Source organism: Ascidiella aspersa, chromosome 1 (assembly GCF_963924565.1).
Source record: "Ascidiella aspersa chromosome 1, kaAscAspe10.2, whole genome shotgun sequence".
Taxonomy (NCBI): Eukaryota; Metazoa; Chordata; class Ascidiacea; order Phlebobranchia; family Ascidiidae; genus Ascidiella; species Ascidiella aspersa.
The window spans coordinates 28,322,631-28,349,961 of record NC_139447.1 but is presented as its reverse complement, the minus strand read 5'-3'; the positions used below and the strand labels follow the sequence as shown (position 1 = coordinate 28,349,961).

Here is a 27,331-nt window from a genome sequence, read left to right as displayed (position 1 = left end):
TCCATTTAGTTATCTAGACTTACGATAATTTGCATATATGCAATGCGCTGACATATTTCACAACAGATTGTAGCTTTGGTCTTGTTGCTTCTGCTGCGTCATGTAACTTGATACGTTAATGATTTTTGTTCGTATAATACAATCGTTTCCTACTGTGCTTCCTAGATGGTTTTATGCAAATGTTAAAGTCTAACGAAGTGAATCTCAAACTATGTTCAAGTATCGACTGTCCGCGAAACTTGTTGTAATATTGGGAAACAATCTATTTGTGTTTAAAATAGACATGCAGACTAGTATGCGAGATTTAAATGCACATCATCTTTTGGAAACTAATATTATGGCCGTGACCTGGGCGAAAAACATTGTTTCGCAGAAGTGTATCGGAAAGTTTATAATTTTCTTGACATGCGGCAAGCTGGAAAAAGTTTAGGAAACAAAAACACTGGTCTAACGATAGGCGTGTTTAACACAGGAGTAAAGAGATAGAAATAAAGTACCGAGATTTTTCATTGAAGGAACGTTCAACGAGTTTGTATGCACATTTCCGCATGGAAAGTAAAAACCGTAAAAAGTCTATACGTTCAACTGAAAAGTTTATTGTTAAAGCAAATTTGCCCCAGGTCTGCTGTTGCGAAATTCCACACGTACTGTAAATTTATGTCACGCCGAAGTTTGGCCACATAACAAACAAAATTACCTCGGTGTTAGTTTTACAGCTTTTAATTCTGCTACAAAAGATAAGGGAATATTAGCAACGGTGATAGTTTGGGGTCGCCAACTACAGTCATGCAAATTTTGGACACACTGCATGGAAGTAAACGAATACCAATTTCACAAACGGCAGAAACATAAACTTTGATTTATTAGCAAGGGCGGCTTTGGTGTCGTTCCAACTTCGAATATTGCTTTTTTAGTCTTTTTAAAGCCAAATAAACTTCACATTTTGTTTATCAATTATTATTTAAGCTTGATGCGATGTCACCAATTTTGCACTCCCAACTTCGGCGCGATGGCGATAACCGCAAACTTACGCAGAAGTTGTGAACGCTTTGTTTTTCGTCATTTCCACTTGGCATCGAAATGCGACGTTCGCTCGGCGTTCGAAGCGAGCGTTCTTAAACAATAGACACCGTATGCATTTCCAGAACCTGCCACAAACAACCTCCACGGCCCGCTCTTACGCGACGGGTTGATGCCCACACACAGCCGTACATCGACCTAGGGGCGAATTCACTTCGGACGCTTGGGCGGGGGTTGGTCTTGGCAAATGGCAGCAAGACGTTTGCCGTGATCAATGCACTCCACGTTCTGGTAGGACGATGCGTTGGACAGATTGGCGATGATGTTCGCCAGATCGCGTTCGGTCTGGGCCAGGGCGGGTTGCGATTGAACGCCGTAGGATATGTGGCGCACCGTGTTAAGAAGGTCTCCGATCTTGTGTATGTCCCCTTCCTCATCCCCTGGCTGCTCCTCGCCGTCGTGCTCTAGCGTTACTCCGATGTCGAAGTCGGTCCCCTCCACCACCACAACTTCCACCTGTTCTTCGAGGTTCTCTTGTACGACGTCATCGCTTTCTTCCTCTTGGTGACGAATCTTGGTAACGACGCCTTCGAACAAATGTCGGAGTGTTTTGTTTTTTATAAAATGAACTGCCTGGCGTGAACGGAACGTGCAAACGATGGAAAAAAGGAAGAACCCGTGAAAAAAATCATAGAGCCATGAGAAAAAGGTGTACTTGGGAGATTAACAGTGTTGTAATGACGAAGTCACTGTTTTTAAATGACTTTTCTGGCCTCATTCAAGTAGTTTGAACTAATGACTTGACTTGGACTTTAATCCTCGAGTTAAGTGAATTGGATTGAAATTTAGTGTTTACATTCAACATTTTTTTTTAAATTGGGTGATTTATCTCTTTTTTTCTTGTTAATTAATAATTTGCACGCTATATGTTGCGTTTTGGGTTATTTTTTAAATGATTTATTGCTCATAGTCGGGCGACTTGAACAATTTTAATAGTTAACGTTTTACTATTTGTTAAAGACTTGACTTGGACAAAATTACTTGTTTACATGACTGACAGAAAAACTAGGACTAGATTTACAAATATTTAGGCCGGACATTACCAGAAAGTGAGCGTGTGAACTACGCCGGAGATTACTTGGTTTAAAAAACGCGACTTACAGACATACATAAACGAAAAATGAAAATAAGTGTATCAGTTTAAAGATGACAATAAAAAACTTTTTTTAACTTGATCCTTATGTCTACAAAAAATGCAAAAGGTCTGATTGTGCAAATAAACCGGTTTGTATACAGCACGGGTTTGGAGCAGCTTACAAGCTCTCATAGTGAAATACAAATGTAGATATCTTTACTTTGGGCTCTGTATTTTAGTTTTAAAGGTAATAAATTTATCGACCAGTGTAAAGATAAAATTCAGGCCAACTACAATTGGGACATAACAAAAAGCGTACCACGCCCTAAAAATAGCTCGTGGTCCCACCTTCGGCGTATTCAATTCGATGCTGTAGGTTTTTTCCAAGTCGCATAATGGCCTTGTACAAGTGGTTCCTGATGTCTTTGGCGTTCGGGAAAAACCTACGATTCGTGTCGCTGGGTGGCGCCTGTCCCTCGAAGAGCTCGTGAACGACAAATTGGCGCAGACCGGTCTGGATGCCTTCAAGTTTGTCCACTCCATTGCCCACCATCTCGTAGATTTTTGAGATAATTCGAGGATCGACAGCTTGTAAAACGCCGGCCGCCTGGTTATAGTGGTATCGCAATAATTTAGAACTTTTTAGGAAAGTGCATTCTTTAACTTTTTATGGTTGACTTTCCTAAAAAACTATATACCAAAATACAAAAGGCCGAATAATCTAAACCAGGGGTCGGCAACCTTTTTTGCTTTGCGGATCGGTTGAAAACTAAAATTTTGTCGCGGACCGTCCATAAAAACAACAAATGTTCAGTAAAGGATAACATTACATATGGCCTTTTTTCGATATTGTACTTACTATAAGTTGAATTTACAGTAAAAAATGCATTTTTTGATGTTGTGAACATGCTGTAACTCACATGGCTATACACACGCCGGTTTGTTTTGACCCTCACGGGTGCTTGATACTAATTGTGATTGTTTTTATCATACAAATCAACCATGTAGTATATTTAAACGGGAGTTACTGTGTTTTCACTATAAAAATACATTTAATTGTTTTTGACTTTTTGTGGCTTTTTACGAACGGTTTGGGTTTAAATCAAAATTTTATTCTGGCAACCCTGCTACGGACCGGTAACAAACTCCTCGCGGACCGGCGGTTGCGGACCGGCGGTTGCCGACCACATCTAAACGTTACCACAAGTTCGGACAATATAAGCTAAAAAAAGAAAAAAAGGAATGCGGAAAATACAAAAGGAATGCGGTGTCGGCGTTTCTTTTATACAAAGTATTACACCTTACCCCAATGAAAGACACACACAAACATATGTGTTTAATAACATCTGTGATCTAGCCCCTCGGAAGTTGCTTTATGACCAACGATTACGGCTTCCGTATCAATAGTACACCGAAAAGCCATCGCAGACTCGCCGAATCTGTCGATCTATGATGCAAGCAGAGCAAGCCAGAAAAACAACTGGCCTGCAGTGAGGTTCGAACTCACGACCTCCGGTCAAACCGGGACCGTCGCTCTACCAACTGAGCTATGCAGGCTCAGAGAGGAGCGAGTCGAGAAACAACCATGCGCCAATACTTGCACATTTTGTTAGTACAAGCAACTTCACACTGGGGAGTTTTTTTCACACTGGCCAGTTGTTTTTCTGGCTTGCTCTGCTTGCATCATAGATCGACAGATTCGGCGAGTCTGCGATGGATTTTCGGTACCTTACCCCAAGTTCTACTTTACTTGGTTTTGTGGCTTTATTTTAACCTTCGACTTTATTTTAACCTTTCGTTTACGTGCTAACGCACTTCGATAAGAATCTAGTTTAGAAACAAACAAAAAACGGATGAGAAATACGGGACTAAAATCTGAAGTACAACATTCCTGCTTGGGAGTCAAACAACAGATGTTATTAACAGGACTCGACCAGAAATTGGCACTTAGCAGAGCAAGGATTTTACCTCTCCGATCACGTGACCAGTGTGGTCGACGTTGGCGGGAAATCGAACCTGGCAGAAATCTTCCTTAACGAGGTCGATGCCGCCTTCAGACAGCGCCTTGCGAATGGCGCGACTGGCTTTGGTCTTGAGGTAGTCGCTCATCGTGTAAATCTGCGAGCAGAAGTCAAACCAGCATCAGGACAAGTATTTGAATGCCAATTTTTAGGCTAGGCCGCGATTAAATTAAGCCCCGCACACCATGTAAGTAAATGTCAAGTTGGGGGACACTCCAGTGGTCTAGTCGGGACATGTAACCCACACATAAAGGGCGTGTAACTTGATAAAAGGTCTTTGTTAAATTAATGAATTTATAAATAGCCTCGAACCCATGTTTGCGAATTATAGCACAAGGCAAATAAAACTACCTGGAATGACTTCACTAACGCGATAATTTAATATTGGCGTGACAACGTCTCAAAAAATCATTTTGTAGGTTAAAGACTGCTACAAACTAGAATCAGATATTGGCCTCAAACCGATATTATCGAACGTCCCTATATGCAACATCGTGCAGACCCAAAGGCGATAGCTTAGACCTTAGGAAGTGCAGTGCCACGTAAAGTCAGCAATGACAATGACGCACAAAACAGAGGTGTATAAAGTAGCATCTCGAAAATCGCCTTACCCGATGCTGGGGAAACTTCCAGACTTGAAAAATGGTTATGAACGCTTTGCAGTCCATTTTTTTCGAAATTTGCTTCTTCTTTTGTGGCAGTTCGGAAAAGTCGCCGTACTGCAAAAAAAATAGGTTAGTCACTTTAGTGTAACATTCAACTGGGTTTTGTCTTACATTTTGCAGAAGGTTAACACAAATGAATTAAAATTTTAGCAAATTGCTGTTTAATTTGGTGTTGACGTTGCAAAACCCACGAACAGTGACTTTTCAGGGAAATTTTAGATTACATTTTAAATCTTTAAACTTTCGGAGACAATGTTTTAAAGTGGGCATTATCTGCTCTATTGCATTATAGGCCGTTTGAAACTGAACCTTTAGCGTGGTGTAAATGACCCGGTATGGAACTAGTGTAATATTTTGCTTACCTTAAGTGCAAGCGTAGACTGCCTTCGTCTCTCGTTGCTGGCCTTGTTCCTGTCTTTGCCGTGCTGACATTCCAGTTGTTTGCTCTGGGTGATAATGTAGGGGGTGTGGGTGATCTCATCCCAGTGCACACGACTTTTTCGCACGTCTGAACGCAAAAAATGCGGAACTTTAAGGTCAGGAAAATACTGGGGATGCTACTACTTCAATTAATTGCCCATTAAAGTCAACAAGTTTCCTTCAATTTAAATACTAAGGTACCACATTACTGGTGCACTTTTTGAACTGCTACACTCATATAAGAAGACTGGCTTTAATTGTTATTGTTTTTAAATTATGATGGTGGAGACTTACAAACCTATCAATTCAATATTTTCTGTAGTCCTACTTTAAATAAATAATGACGCCATGATGACAATTACCGCAAGTGTGTTTTCTCCTAAAGATAAACTTGGTTAGTGTGGTTATCTCAAATTGTTCAACAGCCATGAAGGCTTCTTCAGCTGTATTCGTCCACTGAAAGAACAAATGTGATTTCAACATACATGAAAAACAATGAAAAAAGTAAACTATTTTATTTAGTGAGAGACAATTTGTTCTACCATTATGGTAAACACACACATTTAAGTTTAGAAAATATTTTTTTAGGTATAACAAAACTAACCAGTATAACACTTGAATCTGTAGGAATTTCACCATTTGTGCAATTTATATTGACTTGAGTAACACCATTAGCGGTTTTAAAGGAATGTGACACACCGTTTTCTGGAATCTAGAAAGGAAGATAAACTTGTTTCTTAAACAAACAGTACACAATATAATTTAGTTTGGACCTGTAAAATGATCTATTTCTGCAGCCTAGCGATAAATTAAATTTAGGGACAAACAGGTATAATATGTGCATGTTTGGTAGGGATGCTCATGTTGCCTTCAATACCAGGTGGTAGTATTAGTAGCAATACAATGCGAGTGCAGCCAATGCCATTTTTTATTAGGGTACTCAGAATTGGGGTAAATTAAAATTTGCACTCGCCAGTTAGGTGAGTGTCTACCATTCAGCATTTGCCCAGAAGAAATAAACCCTGCCAAAAATGCTGGCACGCCGGTTGCGTATTTCCGTCCTACCAAATAGTTTTTCAAAAATTAACCTGCCTAAATACTCAAAAAGATGCTCAGGAAATAACTGTTTTCTACTCCACAAAATGGTTTTGATTGTCCATCCAAATGAAAGAGTAGCACTTTTTACCATGTGCGATGTGTTTGGTCAATTTCTTGTTATAGTTTGGCAAAAGTATATCGTAAGCGATTAAACAAATTTTTTGGCATCTAGTCGTCGTCGAAATTAAACAGAATTTGTTACGGATAAAATAAATTAAGACCGTCGTTGGGTCTGGAAACAACAACCAATCTTTGCTAAAGGGCACTCGCCAGTTGAGCGAGTGGGTGTCAACCAGCTTTGCCGGGAGTGAATTGTACTCGCATTTGCGAGCGGGCAAGTACAAAGTGCCAACCATGGTACTTCATTTTAACAGAAAGTAACAAGTTAATTATATAAGTATATATAGGTAACACAAATTGAATCAAAAAGTTAATAATCTTTCCATTTCGACCTTCAACTGGCTTATCTAACCAACAAAACAATATAAAATTCATACAATTGAATAAACTAAACCAAAGTACACCGATAAATAACAACAGATACTAATTACCTCACAGCCAGCCAAATGACAGGTGTGTGAATTTTCTGCGGGTATTTTTACACAGTAAGAAAGTAGTTTCACTAGATCTTTACTACCCATGTGAAGGTTATGGCGAATAGTTTCACTTGCTTTTTTCTTTGCATCAGAAAATCCTTTTTTCATATTGGAGTCCAACTAGAATTAAATTTGAAGCAATATTGAAAATATAAAATTAATTGATTTTTATGGTTCAATGTCATGGTACAGTGAATGACAAACAACAAAGAATAGGGTTACAGGGTCAATAAATCAATGTATGTAATGCAAAACAAAAAACAAATTTGACTAAACAAAGTTCATACATTCATGAAAAAAACATGTTGAATGTAAAATGTAGTATTACAATCAAAACTTTTCAGGATTACCAACCACAAAAAACGATTATATATATATATTTATAATATATATTGAAAAACTTTGGTACCTTATACTGTGGAAAAGTAAAAACTTCAAGCAAAGTTATTGAAGCATTGCACTCCATAGATGTTGTTTCATTGAGTTGCTGATAAAAATACAGAACTGTTTTATTACCTCACACAACCTCAGTTTGCTTTGTCATGCCAGAAAAACATGCTTACTATTAAAAAGTCCTATGCTGAATAATTAGCATATCAAAGGTTTTAGGGACAGTGATGCAGAATCTTGCAATATTGATACTTACATTTTGTTTGCCCTGGGAAATTATTTTTCTGTTCTTTCTTCCAAATTTACAAAGAAAAAAGATGTTGCGATTAATGACATATGGAGTGTTTGAAGTCTCAATCCATTTTACTCTGCCTTTTGAAATGTCTGAAACAATGTGATGGTTTCAATCAACATTTAACATTACCGGACAAAATTTCAATAGGTTTACCAAGTTAACAATATTACAAAACTATACTCAAAATTCAAGCATGAGCTTGTTACATTCTACCACAGCACTTCATGATTTGTCCTTAACACATAAAACAGGGGAAGAAATCTACTTTCAGTTAAAATTAATACTCTCATTAACAGAATTTAAAAAAAAGTTTTTGCATATGACGTTTTATTTAATATTAGTAAGTTAATAGGGACAATTCGTTTACACACCATAGGCTTGATTGCGAGTGCATGTAAATCTAGATAGGGTTGATGATTCATATTCCTGGATTGACCTCTTTGCATCTTTCTCTAATAAAAACCACTACAAAGAAAAAAACAAGCACAATCAAAAAAATATTTATATATAAACATCTACTGATTTCTGAAGTTTAGGAGACCAAAATTGAAACAATTTAAAAAAAAAATTAAATTTTAAATTAAATATTTTTAATTTGTGCATAAAATAAGTGTTAGAAACTCTCTCTATATATACAATCCAATTAGTAAATATATAATTATATAGATACAAGAAGAAACAGTGTGGGAAATAGCATTTATAATTTTATGAAATAGCTTTTAAACTACGTTTCTTGTCCAAATTGATGCATTTATATGGGTTATAAATCTTATTGAAGCATATTTTAAAACAACAACTTTACATTACCTTTTCAATAGGATTTGGGCCAACTTTAGCATTTTTCTTGTATTTCACCGCTTTCAAAACATCATTATCTTCATCAGTTACATGCTCAGCAAGGTCAGTGACAGTTTTTAATTGCTTGTTCAGATCTGAAGTCAGTCCATCCTCCCTTAAAAAAATTATTGTGGAATAATATATTTTTTAAACTACTTGGTGATGGTTGTATAAATTAAATATCTTTTTTTATACATGGTTGCAAGATAATTAGTCCATGACCGCATATCATAGTTCAGAGTAGTCTAACTCTACTGTTACCTGCTATAATGACCACACTATCATTCAAATGTTTTTTCTAAGCAACAAAAAGCAATCCATTTGCTTTAAGACCCAAATGACATAACAGCGAAACTTTACCCCTTAAATTTGCACAGCCCTTGTAAAATTACGACTAAAATTAGGGTAACTGTAAATTAGTATAAAAACTGAAATGTTATGCGTTTAATCGATTTTTTCATGGATATACAAATTTCACCCTGATACTAACAGATATATACACTGCAGGTCAAAACTTTCCATCCTGGCACAGAGTATAAATATAAAAAGTGTTGGAATCAATGAACAATGAAGATGTTCCGAGATCCACAAATAATAATGTCCTGAATGCCACATTTGGCCAATGAACACAGATTTAAACCAGCTTGCCGTAGTTAAATGAGTTTGAGATGAAACTAAATTTTGATGATTTTTCCACCGCCTGAGAGTGCAACTATATGCCGTAAAAGAAAAAAAGAAAAACCTTAGTAAAACAATACTAACCCCAAAAAGTTGTGTTTCTTGAGTGGCAGGCAACTTCTAACATGTTTGAATTCACGAGCATCTTCAGGGTCCATATTAACATATTTTTTTACAAATTACAGTAAAATTGCTCTTCAGTTACAAATTTGAAGGAATTCAGTAAAAAAAAGCACAAAGAAGATTAAAAGTTACAACAATATTTGGCACTGGTCTAGAATCCTACCACAGCGTTGAAACAATTTCTAATATAGCTTACAACATTTGGGTTAGGATGTCGGTTAGTGTTTGGGTGAGAGTAGTAATATTGCCTAACTTAACCCAACCCTAACCCAAATAATGTTCAGTGTGGCTGGGATTCTAGACCAGCGCTCAATATTTTGATACTACAAAACGGGGCGCTGGTCTAGAATCTTACACATTTACTTTAGCAGTAACAAAACGAGTTGTCAAAGTTTAAATTGCAAGGAAGGCATAAATATGTAAGAATAAATATAACTATAATACTTGACTCACCCAAACACAAACGCTAACTCTCACCCTAACCCAAATAATGTTAGCAATATAACCCCCAGCCGAAAATGTGGTAGGATTCTAAACCAGTGACCAAATTGCAATATACAGAATTTTCTGAAGAATATAAGTTTTTGCCTGAACTCGATGGTGAAACTGAAAAGAAACGATTCTGGTTGCACATAAACGATAAAAAACTTAAGTACAGAATTTATAGTAAACCGAAAATCAGTTTGGAATTGGATGTTACATGATAAATATATTTCGCTCCTTGCTTAAAAACGCCTCTTGAAAATAAAATTTATATTTATATGTTTTAACATTCGCATGTGTGGGGAATCATTAATGCTGTACAGTGTTATTGTCAACAAACTAGAAATGCTGCTCATTCTACTATCCAAGTCTGTGTAAAAATAAGCCATCCTGATTATGTCCTGATGGAGAGTGGAGACTTTCATTGAAGCGCCATTTCTTCCCTATTCATATATTTAATATTAAATTATAATGTTTGAAAAACTTTTTTTTTAGAAAATAAAGTATAGGGTTGATCTATAATACATATAATTATGCCCTCAGTTGTTATGATTGTGATTTTGAGAACTATTTAACTTTCGTATGACACAAGATGGAGATTTTAGTAACAGTTGGTGTTTGTGAAGTTGGTATCGATTAGAGATTAAAAATAAATCACACATTACTCGCAAAAATTACACAAGGGTTAATTCAGAAATATAATTATAACATAGACTGTAGATACCATTAGCAGGTAGGTTTCATAAAGATTGTAGTTTAACGACATTTTATGGCAGTAAGTCATACCAAAGAGATTATAATCTCTTTGGTCAAACAAACCAAATAATTTTATTCTATGATTTACATCAGCGTAAGTTCACGCATGAGTGGTGACCACAAAAACAACAATGTTTGCCGTAATTTTAAACTTCTACGAAATAAAATTTTTGGATGATGCTAACTGAGTTCGTTATTAAGACCCATAAAGGTGTTATTCAGGGCGGTTAATAGGCATCTTATCATTTGGAACTGCGCACCCAATACCTCGGGGAAAAGTGCAATAAAATGCAGACTGCTTAACAACTACATTTTGACCCAACTGCATTAGGGTTCGTCTTTTTGCCAATTTTTTTCACTCCTGGGAAACGGGATTGAAAAATGAAAATTCCCGGGAATCCCGACGAAAAATTATACCGAATAACGTCATTATGATGTTTAAAGTTATTAAATATTAGCTCCAAACATTTAATTTAGCTCATTTATGTTCTGTATTTCTTATGTAGTCTTACAAGACCTTGTCGTATTAAAGGCTGCACCCTTATTTGTTTTTATTTTAAAAAAGTGCATGTATGGCACATTTTTATTGGTAGAATAACTTTAATTAAGTTTCTCCGCTGGCAAGCGCAATTTAAGCAACTCTGGCAATGACTTCAATATAGGTTTGGTAATATTTTTTCTTTATATCTGTCAAAAACGACAAGTTTTTTTGCTATGTTGCCGAATAACTGGGATTATAAAAATATTCCCGACATTCGGGATTGTTAATTCGTGGGAAACCCCGGGTATTTTTTATCAAAACATTTCTGGAGAGGAACCCTAAACTGCATTCCATAATTTGTGGACACTAAAGATTCACGCTAACATTTTTCCCCAAAACCTACGGCAAAAGTCTGTCACATACTCTAAAAATAGCTACCTTACCTTTATAGCCGGGTAAATTTCACATCAAATTAAAGAATAAAAAGTCACTGGCCGGGTTCTGGCAGACAGTGAATCGTGATTATGTAGGTTGTCATTATTAATAAATACCTCAGTTTAGTGCACATTCTGTCAATAAATATTTGTTGCACTAATATTTTATATGACTCATAGCGCAACAATATTTACAGTAGAATATTGGGGAGTACTCAGCTTCAGTGTAATAAAACTTGTGTGATAATAAAATTAAATTGCGTTATATCCACAACAGAATAAGATAGTGGTTGGCTTGATTTAAAACTCATTTTAGCAGTTTTACTCTTGTTTGGGTTGTAATCCTAAGCCTGACTGCATTCTATAATTTGTGGCGGTCAAAGATTTAGGCCAATTTTTTTTTCGGTTAATATCCTACGCCAAAATAGGACAATATATACGCCAAAAAAAACACGACTATTAGTTTTGGTAAATTCACTAGTTATTCCACGCCAAATGACGTCCCTGGCGTGGTTTTTGGCTAGCATTCCACGCAAAAGATCTCTGGCGGAAAGGCAGTGGAATTCAATCAGGATCCTAAGGATTATAGGTCTTGTTTCAGTTTTGAGGGCCCACAGTTTATGCTTGTAATAATAAATGTACTGGTCTGATTCCATTTGGAACTTCAGCAATATTTCTACTTTTAATTTCATAACTAATATAGTATCTTTTCCAAAGTAGTAATTATTACAAAGTTATTCTATTATTTTTCTTATTCCTAAATTCATTATTCTACAGGTTTGGTGTTTCAATTTAAGTTGTATTGTTTGGATGTACATTAGGAGAACAAAGTGTTAGTAGGGCTTTAAAATATAAGTTTTAACCTTAGTGGCCTTAGGTTATAACCTTAGTGAAAAAACTAGCTTTTTGGGTCAAAAGTAATTAAAACATTGATTAAATGTTAAAATGCATCTTTGTATTGTACATTGGTGATTTAGACTAATTTAACAGACTCAAGTTTGTTAACCACTGTCATATTTGGCGTAAAAATGTTTATTTAATAAAATGACCTTAATTCATATTTTCCCATTAAATGTATTTTTTTTGTATATGTATGCATTACATTAAAAGACAGTTTTTTGTATTTACAGTTTTCAAAATGCATAACCAGAAATTTAACAAGAATCTTAAGAAACTTACTGCACTATTGATATCCTCTTTGACCAACTTCAAGGAAGGGAGTGAAAACCATGAATCATGTATGGAGTTTTCGCTTTCAAACTTCCTTCACCATCGCTTTCTAGAGGCTGACAGCCACAAGATCACCAAACAACTAAGCGGAATGTGTGAAAAGTTCAATGTTCATGCTCAACCAATTAAATCAACAGAACTACAACAACTGTTAAAGAAATTTCTTGAAAATGATTTGAGCAAAATCAGTTATTCAAACAGCCAGGTCCACTATAGTTTGCTAGAAATTCTGCTACAAATGTCTGTTAGCCCGGTAAACGCAACATACTCGAGGCCCATGCCAAAAGCAATTCAATACAAAAGAAGGAATTTTGACTGGGGCGCTTATCTGTTATCTGGAGAGGATAAACCTAGTCTTTTTACCTGGGATGAATCACCCATGCATTCTGAAGACGAAGATGAAGACTTCATAGACACTAAACAACAGGTAGATCCTCAAACTGAGCAAAAATCACCTGACAAACTGCAGGTTTCTGTTACCGACAAACATGGAAAAGAGGTTAATCTAGTCACTGCCTACTGGAAAGCTAACACTATACTGTTGACAGAGCAAAGCGTTTTAAAAAACATTTGCTCACTGTGCAGTCCCACAAGTGGCAAAAGTGATGTTCAACTGACCGAATGGAACATCATGAGGGAAGTGATATGGCTGCTGTCAGGTCGAAAGAGCCTTTTTGTGTTTCCTGAAGATAATAACAAGCACTGTGTTTCCAGTGATCTCTTGCTGTCACATCAAACAAAAGAAAGTGTCCAACAGATGTTGCAGGTTTTTAACACAGCAGGAAATCAAATCACTAAACTTAAAGCATTCATATTTTCCTCCAAATCCAGAGAAACACTGACGTATGAAGCATATGCAGCATCATTACTTAAGTATTTTAAAGTTATGAGCTCAAAACTGCTTAAATTGGAAAGCTCAGTTGTAGGTTTGGAAGATACTTTGTTGCTTGATGACCTTAAAGAATCTGTTGCTGGACACATTGCAATTATTGATACTCTGAGCAGAATCTACGATTGCTCCATTAGCATGGACAATAATGCTGAAAGCCCAGCTCTTCATGCAAGTAGATTACTGAATGTACTCTACGCTTCGATATTGGATGAAATTAACTGCCACAATTTAGACTCGAGAAGCTCTGAGCAGCCAGTTGATGTTTTAGTATTTCTATGGCTTGGAGCTGTTGAGCCTTATATTGACATTATTGACAAGTGGATTGGTTGCGGTGAGTTAGATGACCCGAGGCAGGAATTTGTTCTCCGACGTTCACCCAACTTTGTTAACTGTCAGGAGGAAGATTTCTGGAAAGATGGAGTTTCACTAGTTACTGAAGATTGTGAAAAGTTGCCTTGGCTACATGCAATGTGGGAACTCATTATTACTGGAGGAAAGTCAATGGAAATTGTTAAAACCCTGGTGCTATTAACAGAAAAGCTGGATGTCAAAATATTAAAGCTGACTTTGCTATCTGAATCTGTTCATAAGGAACGGATTTATAACTGTTTCTTTAAACAAATGCTTAGTATAATGTGCAACCAACCTGTTACTAATGAGGTTGAAGAAGCCACCTTAACCAAGAAAGTTCATAACAAAAACAAAGATGGAGATATTTTACTGTGTTCTAATTTCAATTTGCTGTGCCCCGAAACATTGCCATTTAAACCAAAGGAACCCAAAATAGATAAAATAGTAAATATATCCACTCCATTTACTGTTGCGGTACACCGCTCTTTACATCAATACATTGAATTAAAATGCAATTTTGCCAGCACGCGACTTTTAGAAATCTTCAGAAAGAATTATGGACTGCAAGAAACACTAGATATTTTTCACAACTTCCATTTCATGGGCTGGGGTGATGTGATGCACGATTTTTGCACTACCCTGTTTTTGGACATCAGCCAAAATGGCAAGATAAGTTATGATATTGTCACCCTCAACATTTTCCTGCACGAGGCAATTGGCAAAAAAATCTCTGATAGTGTTGATATTTATATGACCCTTAAGAGTGCAAATGAGAAGAAAATTGACAAGGAAGGATTGTTTCCCAGTAAAGCAAAGGAAGAATCGCCTGTTCAAGACGTCCTCAAAGTAACAGATGATTTGCAAATTGAGTATGAAGTAAAATGGCCACTGACTCTTGTCCTCACAAAAGACACTGTTAAACGCTATCAGGCGATTTTTAGTTATTTGTTGCAAATTAAAAGAGCAGTCACTTGTGTTGAATTACTTAAACTGTCCACCCTTACCCTATTTAGTGATGAAACAGCTGAACCAAGTGAAAAAGCTTTAGTTAAAAAAAAGTGTCATCATCTTGCCGTTTTACGTTCCAAAATACTACATGTACTGAAGCATTGGCATAGTTTTGTTATGACAAGTGTCATTCAATCTGAGAGACATTCGTTTACCTTAAGAATGCAAGAGGCAAAGTCATTGGATGACATTTTGCTTTTCCATCACCATTTTTTAAGTCGAATTTGCACATTGTGTTTATTGGACAATAAAGTAATGGCGGAGAAACTTGTTAGCGGAACTCTGAAAAAGCTAATGACCCAAGCAATAAATTTCTGTCAAATTTGGAAAAGAGGTGCAACCAGAATAAACATGAATTTAATCAAGAAGCATGAATTGGACTTTGACGAATGTAGTGAGTTTCTTGGACGAATTCTTAAAACTATAGCAGAACGAGGGGCTGTGCCAATTTTGGATTCTTTAGCATATTCAATTTTACCCCCTTCCAAATAAATTCATCTTTATCTTATTTAACTTTGACCATAGCCTAAACACAAATATTGTATGAATTTGGACTGTGAGTTGAAGATGAACAATTAATGTGTCATATTTTTTGTTACAATAAACAACCCTGTGAATCAAAAGTACTTTTTGTATCTCAATCATTCTAAGAAGGTAAAGATATTCCTGACATTCTGCAATCTGCAGACTTATCATACTTTTTGCAGATATACAACTGAAAGGATAAAATATTTTCAACTTTGATTAGATGATATGTATAAAGTCACAGCATTCAGAGATAATATATACATTTACCAAATAACATTAAAAACAGACACTGTAGAACTGCTAGTTTAATTTCATGTGGTTTCAAAATACATTTGACCATCCATTTATAACTTTTAAGTTTGTATCTAGCACATGTGAAAAAAAGCTTGACAATAACAGTTGTATCTCCCTGTACTGTTATCAATGAGAATTGTCATAAAAAATTTGTGGAAAAGCTCTTGATTCAGAATATATAACATTAGAGGTTGACTGATCACTAGGGATATTCAAAGTAGAATACCAAATCCAAATAAGATTTGTATCCATTTCTACCGTTTATTTCGGGTAATTGGAACCGATATAATTACAATTTTTATATGCATGGTTCCCCAAACTAAATCGAGGTTAACTAACCTAATAAAAATATACTAGGATTCAATATTCTGGATTCGTTATTCTAGATTCGAAACATAAACTTCTAGAATCCCCTGGGATTCTACTTTAAACATCCCTACTGATCACTCATTTGGACCACTACAGATAACCAAATTCTTACCATTTTGACTTATATACCATACCTTTAATTAAGGGGACATATAATTCAAACTACAGTTAATTATTCTACCTATTTAATTGAACAACTCTTGTTTTGCATATTCCCTCTGCATGATGCTGAACAATATAAACAAAACACTTTTTAAAGTCAGTCAAACATGAATATGAAAGCTAATTACAAACTAGAATATTCAAAAAATATCAAATTTGTTTTGGTTTTGAAGGAAATTTATATAAAAATTTTACAGTAAAACATGGCAAATATATCGGCCAAAATTTACTAATACCAATATAGTTGTAAGAGCGGAATAACAGGAGATATTATAAGTAAATCGATCTATAAGTCAACAAATTTCTCAGCAAATAATTATTACTTTGAAACTTGCATTTCTGATTTCTACGATCACCATCAAAACAACTTTCAGCATCTAATTCCATGAAAATATATTGCAAAACAGTGTGTTTCATACATGCAACAGGGTACAAATATTCATCTTGTAGGCTACAGGTTTAGGAACTGATTTTCCTAACCAGTTGAGGTCAACATATCCCATGCATTTTCTTGCAACTTCATGGAGTATTTTCCAAAATGTCCCAGGGATGGCATTTACTCATACAGTCCATTTTAAACACCTGGTATCCTGGTGTGTTCCAAGACATTTGATAGTACAATATCTTGCCCCACAAGACACACATGTGTAATTTGACAGGGACCCACATACAGCACAGAAGTGTCTTGCAGGAAATCTGTGAGTATTGGAGGATATATTTGTCAGGTAATTTACACTGAAATATATTAAAAAGTTTATATAGTAAAAAACGCAGACAAATAATTTTAAAACCCTAAAAGTTGGAACCGTTCAGGAACAGGTCAAAAATAATAGAAAACTACTTGTAAAGGTTTTAAAATTATTCTGTTTAGTTACCTTGAAGGAGGCACAGAAGCAGTGAAGTAACTCGGTCTTTCACTGTTTCCAATTGCAATTCTTTCTTCCTCCAAAACGGCAGTAAAAGTCTTTCTGAAGCGCCGCTTGAAATGGTCACCTCTTGTGCGTTTCTTTTTTTTGGATGGCTAAATAAAATACTTGATTATTTACAGTTATTAAATATATTGCTATTGTCAATTGATCAAGTTGGCTTAAGAAAACTTACCTGGGTTGGAAGATCGCCATCTACGTCTTCTTGGTCTGAGGGGATTCCAAACTTCGGTCTTTTTTTTTTGCTGGTGTCAACATTTTCAAGAGGATCTTCCTATTTATCGTATTATAAGATTGTAGGGTTTAAGTAAAACTCTATCTTGTCCAGGCCCTCATAACGAAACAACTAAATTAAAATACGAAAAGTATATAAAACAAGAAAGCAAAGGCTATGTTTTAAACATGTGACCTGGAAATTGTCCTTTTCTAATGCTTCCAGTTGCTTATTTAAGCGTCGCTTGCGTGTTGCAAGATCCAATACGCGCCGTGAGTTCGCATCATGTAATCTGGAAGACTCTCGTCTTGCCGCTGTGTTGGATTCGGTACCTGGAGGCATTATCTTGTTGCAAACACGGTCTTTGTTCGATAATCGTACATACACACTCGACTCAAACAAAAACAACCGTGTAAGATTTCCATTAAAGCAGGCATTTTTCACGGTTGATAGCCCGCTTTTACTACGCAACCAAGCGAGCAATCACCGGACTTCCCCGGAATGCGGTATTACATGAAAGAGTAGCATAGCATTTAATGTTTTTCTTGGGATTTGTTATTTTCAGGATAGTTGTATATACTTCTGACAAAACAATTTAGTCAAAACTGTAACTCGTTATTATAATGGATCAATTTAACCCTGTTGTTTTTTTTACAAGAAAAACAAATGTTTGTGTGCAGAAAAGGTTGTTAATTTTACTGTAATTAATTGCTATTTTTTTGAAATAATGTTTGGATTGAATTCAATTCTTGATACCTTTGATTCAAGGGAAAAGCGCAGATGCCGAATGTGCATACCTAAACCAAGAAGGTTGTTATCAGAAGAAAATCTAGTACATAGAGTATGTATTATTTTAATTTTTTGCACCATTAAAAACTAAGCTAATCACTTAGTAATATTTGCAATTAAACCTTTCTAGCAATATTTTAATCTTGGTATGTGTTTAGTATGAAAAGAAACCTTGCATGATAACTGTATTGTTACCGGAACCCAAGAAATACAAAACAGTAAGTTTTAAAAGCTGAGTAGCAATTTTTTTAAAGTTTGTAAATATGTATGTATTATTTTGTTAAAGAGATTTGGGTCTCTGAAGCCATTTATTTGAATATGTGTTGGATTATGTTTCTTTTACTATACATGAAGTCCCTGAATAAAAATTATTGTTGTTATATCCAGTTATATGCATAATTTAGTTCCTGTTTTTTTATTATTTTTGGTTTCTTGTTATTATTTAATACCATGTTCCCCAAAATTTTGATAATATCCTTGTCCCATTAGCTTGGTACAACTAGGGATGTTCAAAGTATAATATCCGTTAATTAGAGATACAAATCGAATTTTGCCGTTTATGTAAGGGTATCATTTTTTCATGTTACAACATTTTGGCATGTTGTGGCCAATAGTACATATGCAATAAAAAGTTTTAATCATGGCCTTTAGCGGCTGCAACTCATTTATAGGTCTTCTAGCCATGTAGTGTGACATTTTTTCAAGCGACCAATTACTTACTGATAAACTTACTTCACCTAATCATTAAGTGTGTCAACCAACTTTTATTGTGCAAGCGGCTAATGTGTAATGTCAGGTGGAGATACTTTACAATTTCCTTATATAGATGTAAAGTTGCAAAAGTAAAATTCTATTGTAAAACGTGCGAAGTACGCTGCGGGCTTACTTAAGGTCAATCAACTTCGGGACAATATTCAGCAAGGTTTTGTAACAGCTTAATTGTCGAGTAACAATAATGCATTGTTGGCAAATGTATAATTTTGTATTTGACTGCCTAACTAATTTAGATTTATTTGTTTTATAGTGAAACTAAAGCACAACAATATATTTTAAAGCAGACTGATTTTTTGAGAGTTTATTGTGTTGCATTGCACTCTCTATATGGGCGTTTAGGTTTGGCCCTTTAGGCTACAACTTGGTGTTTCTACTGTAGTTTCTGCTTTTGTTTTGTTTTTCATTTAATTATCAATCGCCTTTTAAACAACTATATATATACTTTAAATGTCAGTGTGCGGTATGTATATATTAAAAAACATTTTGCAACCAACACAAAAATGTAAGCTTATTGTTTAAAGCCACATTAGGATTCAATATTAAGGTTAATCTAAATTTAAAACCTATTATTCTGGAATACCTTGGGATTCTACTTTGAACATTCCTAGTTTTGACCTACATCAGGTCAGGGTACTAGTAAAAAATAACCTTTACCAGTTTAAAACCTGGGAAAATTTATTTAAACCAATGGACAATTTCAAGGTTATTAGTTTTTAGATAAATTCCTTTAAATAGTTTTATTTCATTGCCTGAAAAAGTAGCATGTATACTTCCCATTGTTTATAATTTATACATTTCCAGGTTGCTTATTGATTCTCTTTCGTAATCTGGGTATTTTTAGGTTAAAAAAAATACATTCAAAACAACAGAATTGGTGAACACCTTACCCAAACCACACACAGAGGTAATGTTTTAAATATTTTATAATGAATAAGGAAGTATATGGAGGTCACCAAAATTTATTTTAATTGACAGAATCTGCTAGTTTAATTTTTTTTTTAGCATTTTAACACTTTGAGCTGTGCTCTCAATTTGTTGTGTGCACTATGCGGAAAGCCTCCTGAATTACAGTTTGTAGCCTATTCAAGCAAAAAAGCTCAAATTTTTTTGCGTTTTACCGATCCACTATACTCTTTAATATGTTTTATGTAGGGGGCACAAGGCACAGGACAATTACCAAATGGAGTCATGTTTAATTGAATGTTATGAACCACCTGCCCTAAATTTAAATTATTTGGATTTCTTGTGTATTAAATTCATTTACTTACATAAATTTTGGCATTTCAAATAATATATTAATATATATATTAGTAGTTTTTGTATTATATGTATTTTAATATCCTGACAACTTGATTTAGTTTACCACTTCATAAAATTGTCAGATTTCCTCATCATATTTACAGTAAAGTATGTGGTACTCAATCATCCAAACTCTTGTATATGCTTTCCCAGCTAACATTTTTTTAATGACTAAGTATTTTTTATAGATTTTGAAATGCTTGTCCTCAACAAAAAAATGGTTAGGCACAGATGAATTACACATAGAGGTAACTATTTTAGTTGTATATAATATATAAGATGCTAGATTTTTCACTGTAATATATTTTGGCTTTCAAATTCCAATAATTACATATAGCAAATCCCTTGTGCATGAACAAACAGCAAAATCGGAAAATAAAGGAATGTAATCTGTGATTTTTTGGCGCCCATGGCATGTTTTATCGTTGCTCACTTTTCTCCTGGCTACCTGGGTTATTCGCTGATGTTGTCTATTGATGTTCGACATATGTTTTGTAGCTTCGTCAACCAATTGTGGTAGCTTTTTTTGTGTGCCGCAATGGGAAAAATGTTGGGGATGCATGGTAGATTTTAACTTTTGATATAAATATCTTAATGTTTAAAAAGCATACAAACCTAATCGCAACTGTCAAAATCCAGTCAACTTAGTAAGTTTAAGTTAATTTTGTTTTAGTGGTTTAGGACAGACAAGGAAGCAAGACTTGCCTTGGCCAACCTGGAAAAACTAACAAACACAACTTTGAAGATTTCCTCCTTGTCAACAAATGGTAGGAAAAATTATTTTAATTTTTACATAATCCAATATGCCATACACCTTTAGTTTGGTACACACTCCCTGTTGTTGTTGTTGTTGTTGTTGTATTACACTTAATGATATCAAAAACGGTCTCTCGACTTGAAAAGATGACTGTCTCTACTAACTTAAATCTTAACAAAACAATGCCTTAAATTATTAGATTATAACAATCTAGTAATAAAATATGGAATCATAAATCATATTATATTATATCATGTATACCACCACCAGGTAGTTTCTAAATGGTTAAAACAGGTAGAAAGGTCATTGCGGTGAAGTAAGGTCGTTAGTTAAAGGGCAACCATCCCGCCCTTCCGGTTCACAGCACTGCAGTAGCGATATATCTATAATTTCTAGACAAAAAATAAATTTATTTTAAAATTTTCAGATCTTAAAAAGTCAAGAGTTAATTGGGATACAACCTGTGTTCCATATGTTGTGCCTGAAAAAGAATTTTTCACCTTGCACTTAAAAGGTGCTAATTGTGGAGCAATTGTTTCATTAGCCAAAGTGACAAGATTTCCAACTTTTCAAGTATAGTCTCTAGTTTTTGTTGGTGTAACTAGTGTTTTATGGCGTTTGTACAGTATCTTTAGATACTTCTTATTTTACTTTTTTCAAATAGTGTATTTTTTGCAAATGTACAATATCCACTCTGAAAAAAACTTTTGCTTGTAAACATTCTAATGTCAAACTGAAATCTCACAACATCAAATGGATGTAAAATAAAATGGTAAAAAGTAAGTACTAATGCTCGAAATAAATTACACTTCCGATGATTTTAAGTTTTGCCACCCTGCCTTAAACATGATTATTTTAAATATGTCATATAAACTTTTTTTAGCAGTTCTTTTGTAATCAAATATATAGTATTTTGATAATGGGAAAGATAGAAGTAAAAGAAAGTCAAGTATTACCATCAGAAGAATGTTTCATTCGGGCAATCCAAGTTTAGTTCAAGAGGATGCATACATTGTCAAATTTCCAAACATTCCACTTGAACAACCAACAACAGTAAGTCAAAGTTGTCGTTTCCATAGCCTATCTACTTTTGAGCAGAACTGTTTATTTACTACATTTTTACTGTAATGCTTAATGATGTTTTCTGTGGTGTTAAAAAGAAATATATTTTTAAAATGCTGAAATTTAACATTTAAAGCAGTGGTTCTCAAACTTTTTTAAGCGCGACCCAAATCTTGAGTTTTATGAGCATCTCACGACCCAAGCCTCAAACATCAAAAAATGTACTTTTTCTGATATGCATGAAATAGAAAAAGACACAGACAACCAGATGTAGTACATAGTCCTATTAAACAATGATTGATTACAAACAAATGCTTGATTTATTTTAGTGTGATTGGAAAACTGATTTTTTTTCCTTTTTAATATCAGCGTGGCTTGTTTGGTGGCTAAAATCTTACAACAGTCCTAGCAGCTAGTCCGCTACTGTAGTTGGCTATGGCTATACTGTAGATGACTGCCATCAAAACGTTCATAAAACCAATTATGATGAAATAATCCAGGTTACAGATTTGAAGCCACGTTAAAAGCTTATCATGCATTAATTCAGTTATGATTGAATTGAAAATATTTGAAAAATGAAATAAAAAAGTTTGTTTGCACAGGATCGAATTACCATAGAGCGACCCATTTTTTTACCCTGCGCGACCCATGCTTTAAGAACCACTGATTTAAAGGGACATGCTTGAAATTATGGTTTTTACCTGCACTGTTTTACATTTAATTTTCAGGACCATGATTATGGTAAAAATCCTAATTGCGATGCACCAAAAGATGCGAACTTGAAGGTATGGTCACCATCATGTTAACCTAAATAATTATTGCTTACAGTTTTAGCAGTGCCAAAATCTTGTAATGATTAAGTACTATTTCAGTGGTTTTCATCATGGGAACAAGCATATCAGGGTATTAAAGATTTTTCATCTTTAACCGGAACAAGCTATATCAGTTATCTATCCAGACGTGAGTATTTCATTTATTCTAGCATTTAGAAAGCATTTTTTTTATTTTAAAGTTTCATATATGCCAGTAATGGATGTCAGAGAGTATATTGTTTCAAAAAAGATAACATACAGTATTCTAGATAGTTTTAATATCCCTCTCTTATTTTATGTTGTAGTTGTACTAGTAACATGAGTTTATTTATTTACCGTTTCTTAACCTTTATTTGCATCGAATCATTTGTTTGGTTTCTGTGGATTCCTTTTTTTAATATTTAAAACACTTTTTGTAGGTACTGCAAAGTTTTTTGTGCGATTGGAAGAAAATTCACTGCCATATGTCCTTTTGAGAACAGCGACACTGAAATGTGAACATGGAAAAGATTACAACAATATCAACAAATGAGAGAAAATCAAGATTGGTTGGATACTGTTTTTAATGTCAACTTAGTAAATGTTAATTTTTAGCAATTTAAAGAAAGTTAAAATATATATTTTTTAATTTATATAATTATTTACAACATTATTACATGAATCATCCGCACTCTATATTTTTTTAAATACAACTGCACTGTTTTTATATAAATTACACGAGTGTTACATCATAACATGTAAAAAACAATATATTTTTTTATAGCAATAAAAATTTTATACTCTTTCTAGTAGAAGCTTATGCCTCCACTACCTTATGAAACATTAATTTAAGACACAATAAAAAGTGTAGGGTCAAATAGATTATTTATTTGAATAATATATTATATTTAGTCTGTCAAATGTTCGTGTCCAGTTGAAAAAATAACTGTGTTTATTATAAAAGGCAAATCGACTTACAAGGCCTCGAGCAACCAAATCAAAGAAAAATAATTGCAAGGCTTTCTTGAAAGTAGATGAATTACTAAGCTTTCCCGATCTTAAGGTGAAGTTCTGTGACACTGATTTAAACTTGTCTTGCCAAGTTACATGTTTTAAATTGAAGTAAATATTTTCAGTATATTTACCCTTTCTTGGAAATAGTAGTGAAATACTGGGGCACAAAATTAAATTTAGCTTTGTTGGATATAAAATAGTTAGTTTACTCGTACTTTATTAATTATTTTTTAATCTAGAGCATTTTTTCAATATTTTTAAACAAAATAACCCAAAATTCATTTTTTTAAACTGTAATTTTTTCTATATCTTTATTAATTTTCTTTCATTTATATTTTCTTGTTTAAGCTTGATGTTCCATACTCCGCAAGGCAGTATTACAAAACAAAAAAAGTAATTATAAAGGCTCTTAGCGAAAACGATCAAACGCTGCCGAGGAAGCTTTTGTGCCGAGTGCGATTTCCCGCCATGGAAGACCATTCCGGACATATCTTCGGAGAGGTATTATAGGGGTGTATGTTGAGAAATGCGAATATAACCAATATGTGTCCTGACAACAACAGTGCTGAGGCAACAGTGCTATGGTCATTACTCGACCTGCTTTCTAGCTTGGGCTTGCTTGTACGAAAATCCTGATCAGGCCGACTTTGGATAAGTGTTTTCGAAGACATCATGTTTTCTGCCCTGATAGTTTAAAATTATTTTATTAGCATTTTTTATTGTATAGTATACTATAACCGGATTGGATTGGTTAAATCCTACAAGTTTCTTAGTCCCTTTCTAAAACAGATGTTAACACCTGTGTTCTAAAACTCGATATATTCTTTAAAAATATTGTTTAAATCTCTGCAATGGGCTTGTTATCCACGTCTTTTGCAACGACCTAATAAAATTGCCTTTTTTGTCATTTAGTGTAAAGAAATTGATCAGAAAAGAATGGATCGTCGTTTGGTTGCAAAGATCGCGGAGTTATGCGACAGTGGAATATACGACGTAGACGAACACCGTGCGCATCTCCGGTCTTACGTTGTGGACAATCTTTTTAAGGACTCTTTGCATCCGCCGCTAACCAACCGACGGTATTTCCCTAGAAGACGCGATATATCGAACCACTACTACTTGTCTTACGCCAAACGAATTCACGCGCATGTCGGACGGGATCTGTTGGAAACTCTGATCCCCCAAAAGCAACCAGATGACGACATGCTTTACCGGCCGACTGGCAGGGTTCATGGAGAAGCAGTAGACAACAGCGAGCAACCCTTGCTCTTCGTCCATCGCCACGATTGGCAAAGAAAGCTGTTCAAGACATTCTGGCGAACTGCCTGTTTGGTGGAGGCAAAGTACGACGTTTTAGAGCACACACGACACCCTCTGTTTTTTATTGTCGTCAAATCACACAACGGATACCAGCTAGTTGGTAGTTTTATCACGCAAAGTAGAACATCTTTCGGCGTAGAAGAGGCTGTTCAGGTGCTCCAGCAGTGGTCCCCTTATTGGAATTCGTCCGATGTGTTGGTCAACAAATCAAAAGAACAAATAGAAGCCATTGAAAAAATTATTCCAGGTTTGTTAAGTTTTACATTCGATATTTCTTTTATTACGTTTCTGGCTGGCGTAAATAGTAAAATAATCCAATGCTTTTTTAGATTGTCGTGTGTTAACTCACAGTGATGAAGAAGAATCTAATGAAGACAATGATTATAGTTTGCCCGAAGTAACTTGGAACTTTACGCCCATTGATGAGCCTCAAACTGTCAAGCCGGATAAAGAATCGCTAACACGAGTTACGAACATTCTGGAAGAGATAGGCAAAGTTTCGCTTGGAGTTCAAACCAAAAATGCCTTGTTCGAGGTAGAGCTTGAATTAAATAAGGTCCTTGAAACACTGAAAAACATTTGTATTGGTGGAGCACAGGAGATTGGCAACAAAATAACGAAAATCAAAAGGAAAGCTACGGAGCAAATTGGCGACCCACTTTCACCGAAACGTTCAAAGGCTAATAATAATTATTCTTTGAAAGTTCCTTCTCAGCCAATGGCACCCGAATCAATTACACACGAATCTCCAAACGTATTACTCTCGCAAAACGTGGAGAGTGTCGCCCCTGAAGTCTCGTCATATGCTTATAACTTTGAAACGTACAGCACTTCATTAAATGAAACTATTCTTAAAAATGGACCTCATAATTTGTCTTTGCTGCAGTTAAAGTCCCTTGAGCCGACAATGTCAATAGAGGAAAATACCCTTTTAGTCTCCCAGGATCCTGATTTTAAAGTTGGTTGGCTTTACGACGAAGTCATAAACAGTTACTTATGGTCGTTGAGCAAAAGTCACGAACATGTTATGTATGCGTCGTCAACAGTTGCCCAAATTATGCAAAAAAGGGGTTCTCTTAAGCGTTTTTGGCAAAATGTTACCTTAGCCAATAAGAAATACATTTTTATCCCATGGAATCCGACGGAAAGACATTGGGTTCTGTTGGTTGTCGATTTAAGCAGGAAATGCCTAATTTATTTAGACCCACAAAAAATGGTTAATGTGAAAACAGATTTCGCCGTGACTAAGGCTCGCGATTTTATTGATAATGCTTTCTTTACCAAGTTCAAGTTTCATATTCGTTTTGCCGAAAGCAGTCCGAGAACTCTTCAGACGGATTCTTCGAGTTGTGGTGTTTTAGCTTGCATGTACGCCAAATGGTTAGCCTGCAATGAATCTCTGGTTCGAACTAGTTTCGCAAATTATCGACAAAACATTGTAGACGAGATTGCTGGTGGCTGCCTCAACCGATTTCTCTCGAAAAAAGACCTCTGTAAAATTTGTGATGACCAGTTCAAACTTAATTGGATTCAATGTACGCGATGTCAGCATTGGCTTCATGTTGAATGTGTTGGTTTAACGCCAAAACAAGCAAATTTTGTTCAATATTTTGTTTGTCCTTAATACCGTGTGTTTTTATATAAAATTAATTATTTTTTTCTTGGTCGGTTGTAACTTGGCATCTTGTTCCAAGTGTTTGGCGTTTTTTATTGCAAGAGTTTAATTAAACACTATGTGCTATTTGCAAAGCAGTTTGTGTTATCCTTTAAAGTTTTAGTACAATGGCTTGGCCTGTTTTCTGCTTCACCAAAACCTTACTACAATCCGTTTTTTTCCTATAAATTTTTACATTTTGTAGGTTTGAACGTTGTGAAAAGTGTTATTAAATTTTTATGCCCCATTACAATATTTTTTGGTACGTTAATTACATTTTACGTTGTATTCTTAATGCATGTAAAATAGATTACCTCGACATTGGTAGAAATATTAGTTAGCATGTATCAATACCGAATGGATTTAAGCCATAAGGTTATGCGCCATTGTAGCTGAAGTAGACTTTTACTAAGTTAACCGCTACGTCTATCAGATATAGAAATAAATTTTTTGTGGGGCATGGAA

At 34.9% G+C, this 27,331-nt stretch overlaps 4 protein-coding genes and 1 non-coding gene across 6 annotated transcripts; 2 read left to right on the top strand and 3 right to left on the bottom strand.

Moving 5' to 3' along the window:
- Window positions 1–554: 554 nt before the first annotated feature.
- Window positions 555–9,353, bottom strand: LOC146169261 (uncharacterized). The gene is made up of 13 exons (XM_083389742.1): window positions 9,240–9,353; window positions 8,448–8,592; window positions 8,012–8,105; window positions 7,602–7,729; window positions 7,365–7,442; window positions 6,911–7,075; window positions 5,866–5,973; window positions 5,624–5,717; window positions 5,204–5,349; window positions 4,788–4,895; window positions 4,124–4,273; window positions 2,504–2,762; window positions 555–1,607 (listed from the first exon to the last, which is right to left on the bottom strand). The coding sequence occupies exons 1-13, from the start codon at window positions 9,311–9,313 to the stop codon at window positions 1,231–1,233; spliced, it is 1,926 nt and encodes a 641-aa protein (XP_083245868.1). The 5' UTR covers window positions 9,314–9,353; the 3' UTR covers window positions 555–1,230.
- Window positions 3,638–3,712, bottom strand: Trnat-ggu (transfer RNA threonine (anticodon GGU)). Its single transcript has one exon. It is a non-coding gene; the product is annotated as a tRNA-Thr (tRNA).
- Window positions 9,354–12,162: 2,809 nt separating the features above from the next.
- On the top strand, window positions 12,163–15,522 carry LOC146169260 (gamma-tubulin complex component 5-like). Its single transcript, XM_083384104.1, has one exon. The coding sequence runs from the start codon at window positions 12,505–12,507 to the stop codon at window positions 15,403–15,405; it is 2,901 nt and encodes a 966-aa protein (XP_083240230.1). The 5' UTR covers window positions 12,163–12,504; the 3' UTR covers window positions 15,406–15,522.
- A 245-nt stretch (window positions 15,523–15,767) lies between these two features.
- Window positions 15,768–17,794, bottom strand: LOC146169259 (zinc finger HIT domain-containing protein 1-like). The gene is made up of 4 exons (XM_083389057.1): window positions 17,602–17,794; window positions 17,368–17,466; window positions 17,142–17,287; window positions 15,768–16,962 (listed from the first exon to the last, which is right to left on the bottom strand). Exons 1-4 carry the CDS (start codon window positions 17,746–17,748, stop codon window positions 16,827–16,829), a joined length of 528 nt encoding a protein of 175 aa, XP_083245183.1. The 5' UTR covers window positions 17,749–17,794; the 3' UTR covers window positions 15,768–16,826.
- A 275-nt stretch (window positions 17,795–18,069) lies between these two features.
- LOC146169258 (uncharacterized) lies at window positions 18,070–26,955 on the top strand. 2 transcript variants are annotated; one of them, XM_083388927.1, is made up of 12 exons: window positions 18,070–18,247; window positions 18,354–18,413; window positions 19,811–19,873; window positions 20,457–20,516; window positions 20,942–21,035; window positions 21,453–21,598; window positions 21,935–22,078; window positions 22,816–22,872; window positions 22,960–23,047; window positions 23,319–23,447; window positions 23,843–23,941; window positions 24,241–24,279. In XM_083388927.1, the coding sequence occupies exons 1-10, from the start codon at window positions 18,134–18,136 to the stop codon at window positions 23,429–23,431; spliced, it is 939 nt and encodes a 312-aa protein (XP_083245053.1). In that variant the 5' UTR covers window positions 18,070–18,133; the 3' UTR covers window positions 23,432–23,447; window positions 23,843–23,941; window positions 24,241–24,279. The 2 variants fall into 2 exon arrangements, with proteins under 2 accessions (XP_083245053.1, XP_083245051.1); XM_083388925.1 differs by lacking the exons at window positions 18,070–18,247; window positions 18,354–18,413; window positions 19,811–19,873; ... (3 more) ...; window positions 21,935–22,078; window positions 22,816–22,872 and adding exons at window positions 24,805–25,459; window positions 25,542–26,955 and having other exon boundaries at window positions 22,961–23,047; window positions 24,241–24,393.
- The last annotated feature ends 376 nt before the right edge of the window (window positions 26,956–27,331 follow it).

What these genes read in the sequence shown, in the direction of transcription:
- LOC146169258 (XM_083388925.1), top strand. Translation starts at nt 23,400, where the DNA reads ATGGAAAAGATTACAACAATATCAACAAATGAGAGAAAATCAAGATTG. An exon ending in TAAGCTTTCCCGATCTTAAG is followed by an intron (nt 23,942 to 24,240) that starts GTGAAGTTCTGT and finishes TTCTTGTTTAAG; the next exon opens with CTTGATGTTCCATACTCCGC. An exon ending in CCGGACATATCTTCGGAGAG is followed by an intron (nt 24,394 to 24,804) that starts GTATTATAGGGG and finishes TTTGTCATTTAG; the next exon opens with TGTAAAGAAATTGATCAGAA.
- LOC146169261 (XM_083389742.1), bottom strand. Translation starts at nt 9,313, where the DNA reads ATGGACCCTGAAGATGCTCGTGAATTCAAACATGTTAGAAGTTGCCTG. An exon ending in TTACTTTTCCACAGTATAAG is followed by an intron (nt 7,076 to 7,364) that starts GTACCAAAGTTT and finishes ATTTAATTCTAG; the next exon opens with TTGGACTCCAATATGAAAAA. An exon ending in AGTCTACGCTTGCACTTAAG is followed by an intron (nt 4,896 to 5,203) that starts GTAAGCAAAATA and finishes TTTTTTTTGCAG; the next exon opens with TACGGCGACTTTTCCGAACT.
- LOC146169259 (XM_083389057.1), bottom strand. Translation starts at nt 17,748, where the DNA reads ATGCCTCCAGGTACCGAATCCAACACAGCGGCAAGACGAGAGTCTTCC. An exon ending in TAGAAAAGGACAATTTCCAG is followed by an intron (nt 17,467 to 17,601) that starts GTCACATGTTTA and finishes TACGATAAATAG; the next exon opens with GAAGATCCTCTTGAAAATGT. An exon ending in ATGGCGATCTTCCAACCCAG is followed by an intron (nt 17,288 to 17,367) that starts GTAAGTTTTCTT and finishes TATTTTATTTAG; the next exon opens with CCATCCAAAAAAAAGAAACG.
- LOC146169260 (XM_083384104.1), top strand. Translation starts at nt 12,505, where the DNA reads ATGTATTTTTTTTGTATATGTATGCATTACATTAAAAGACAGTTTTTT.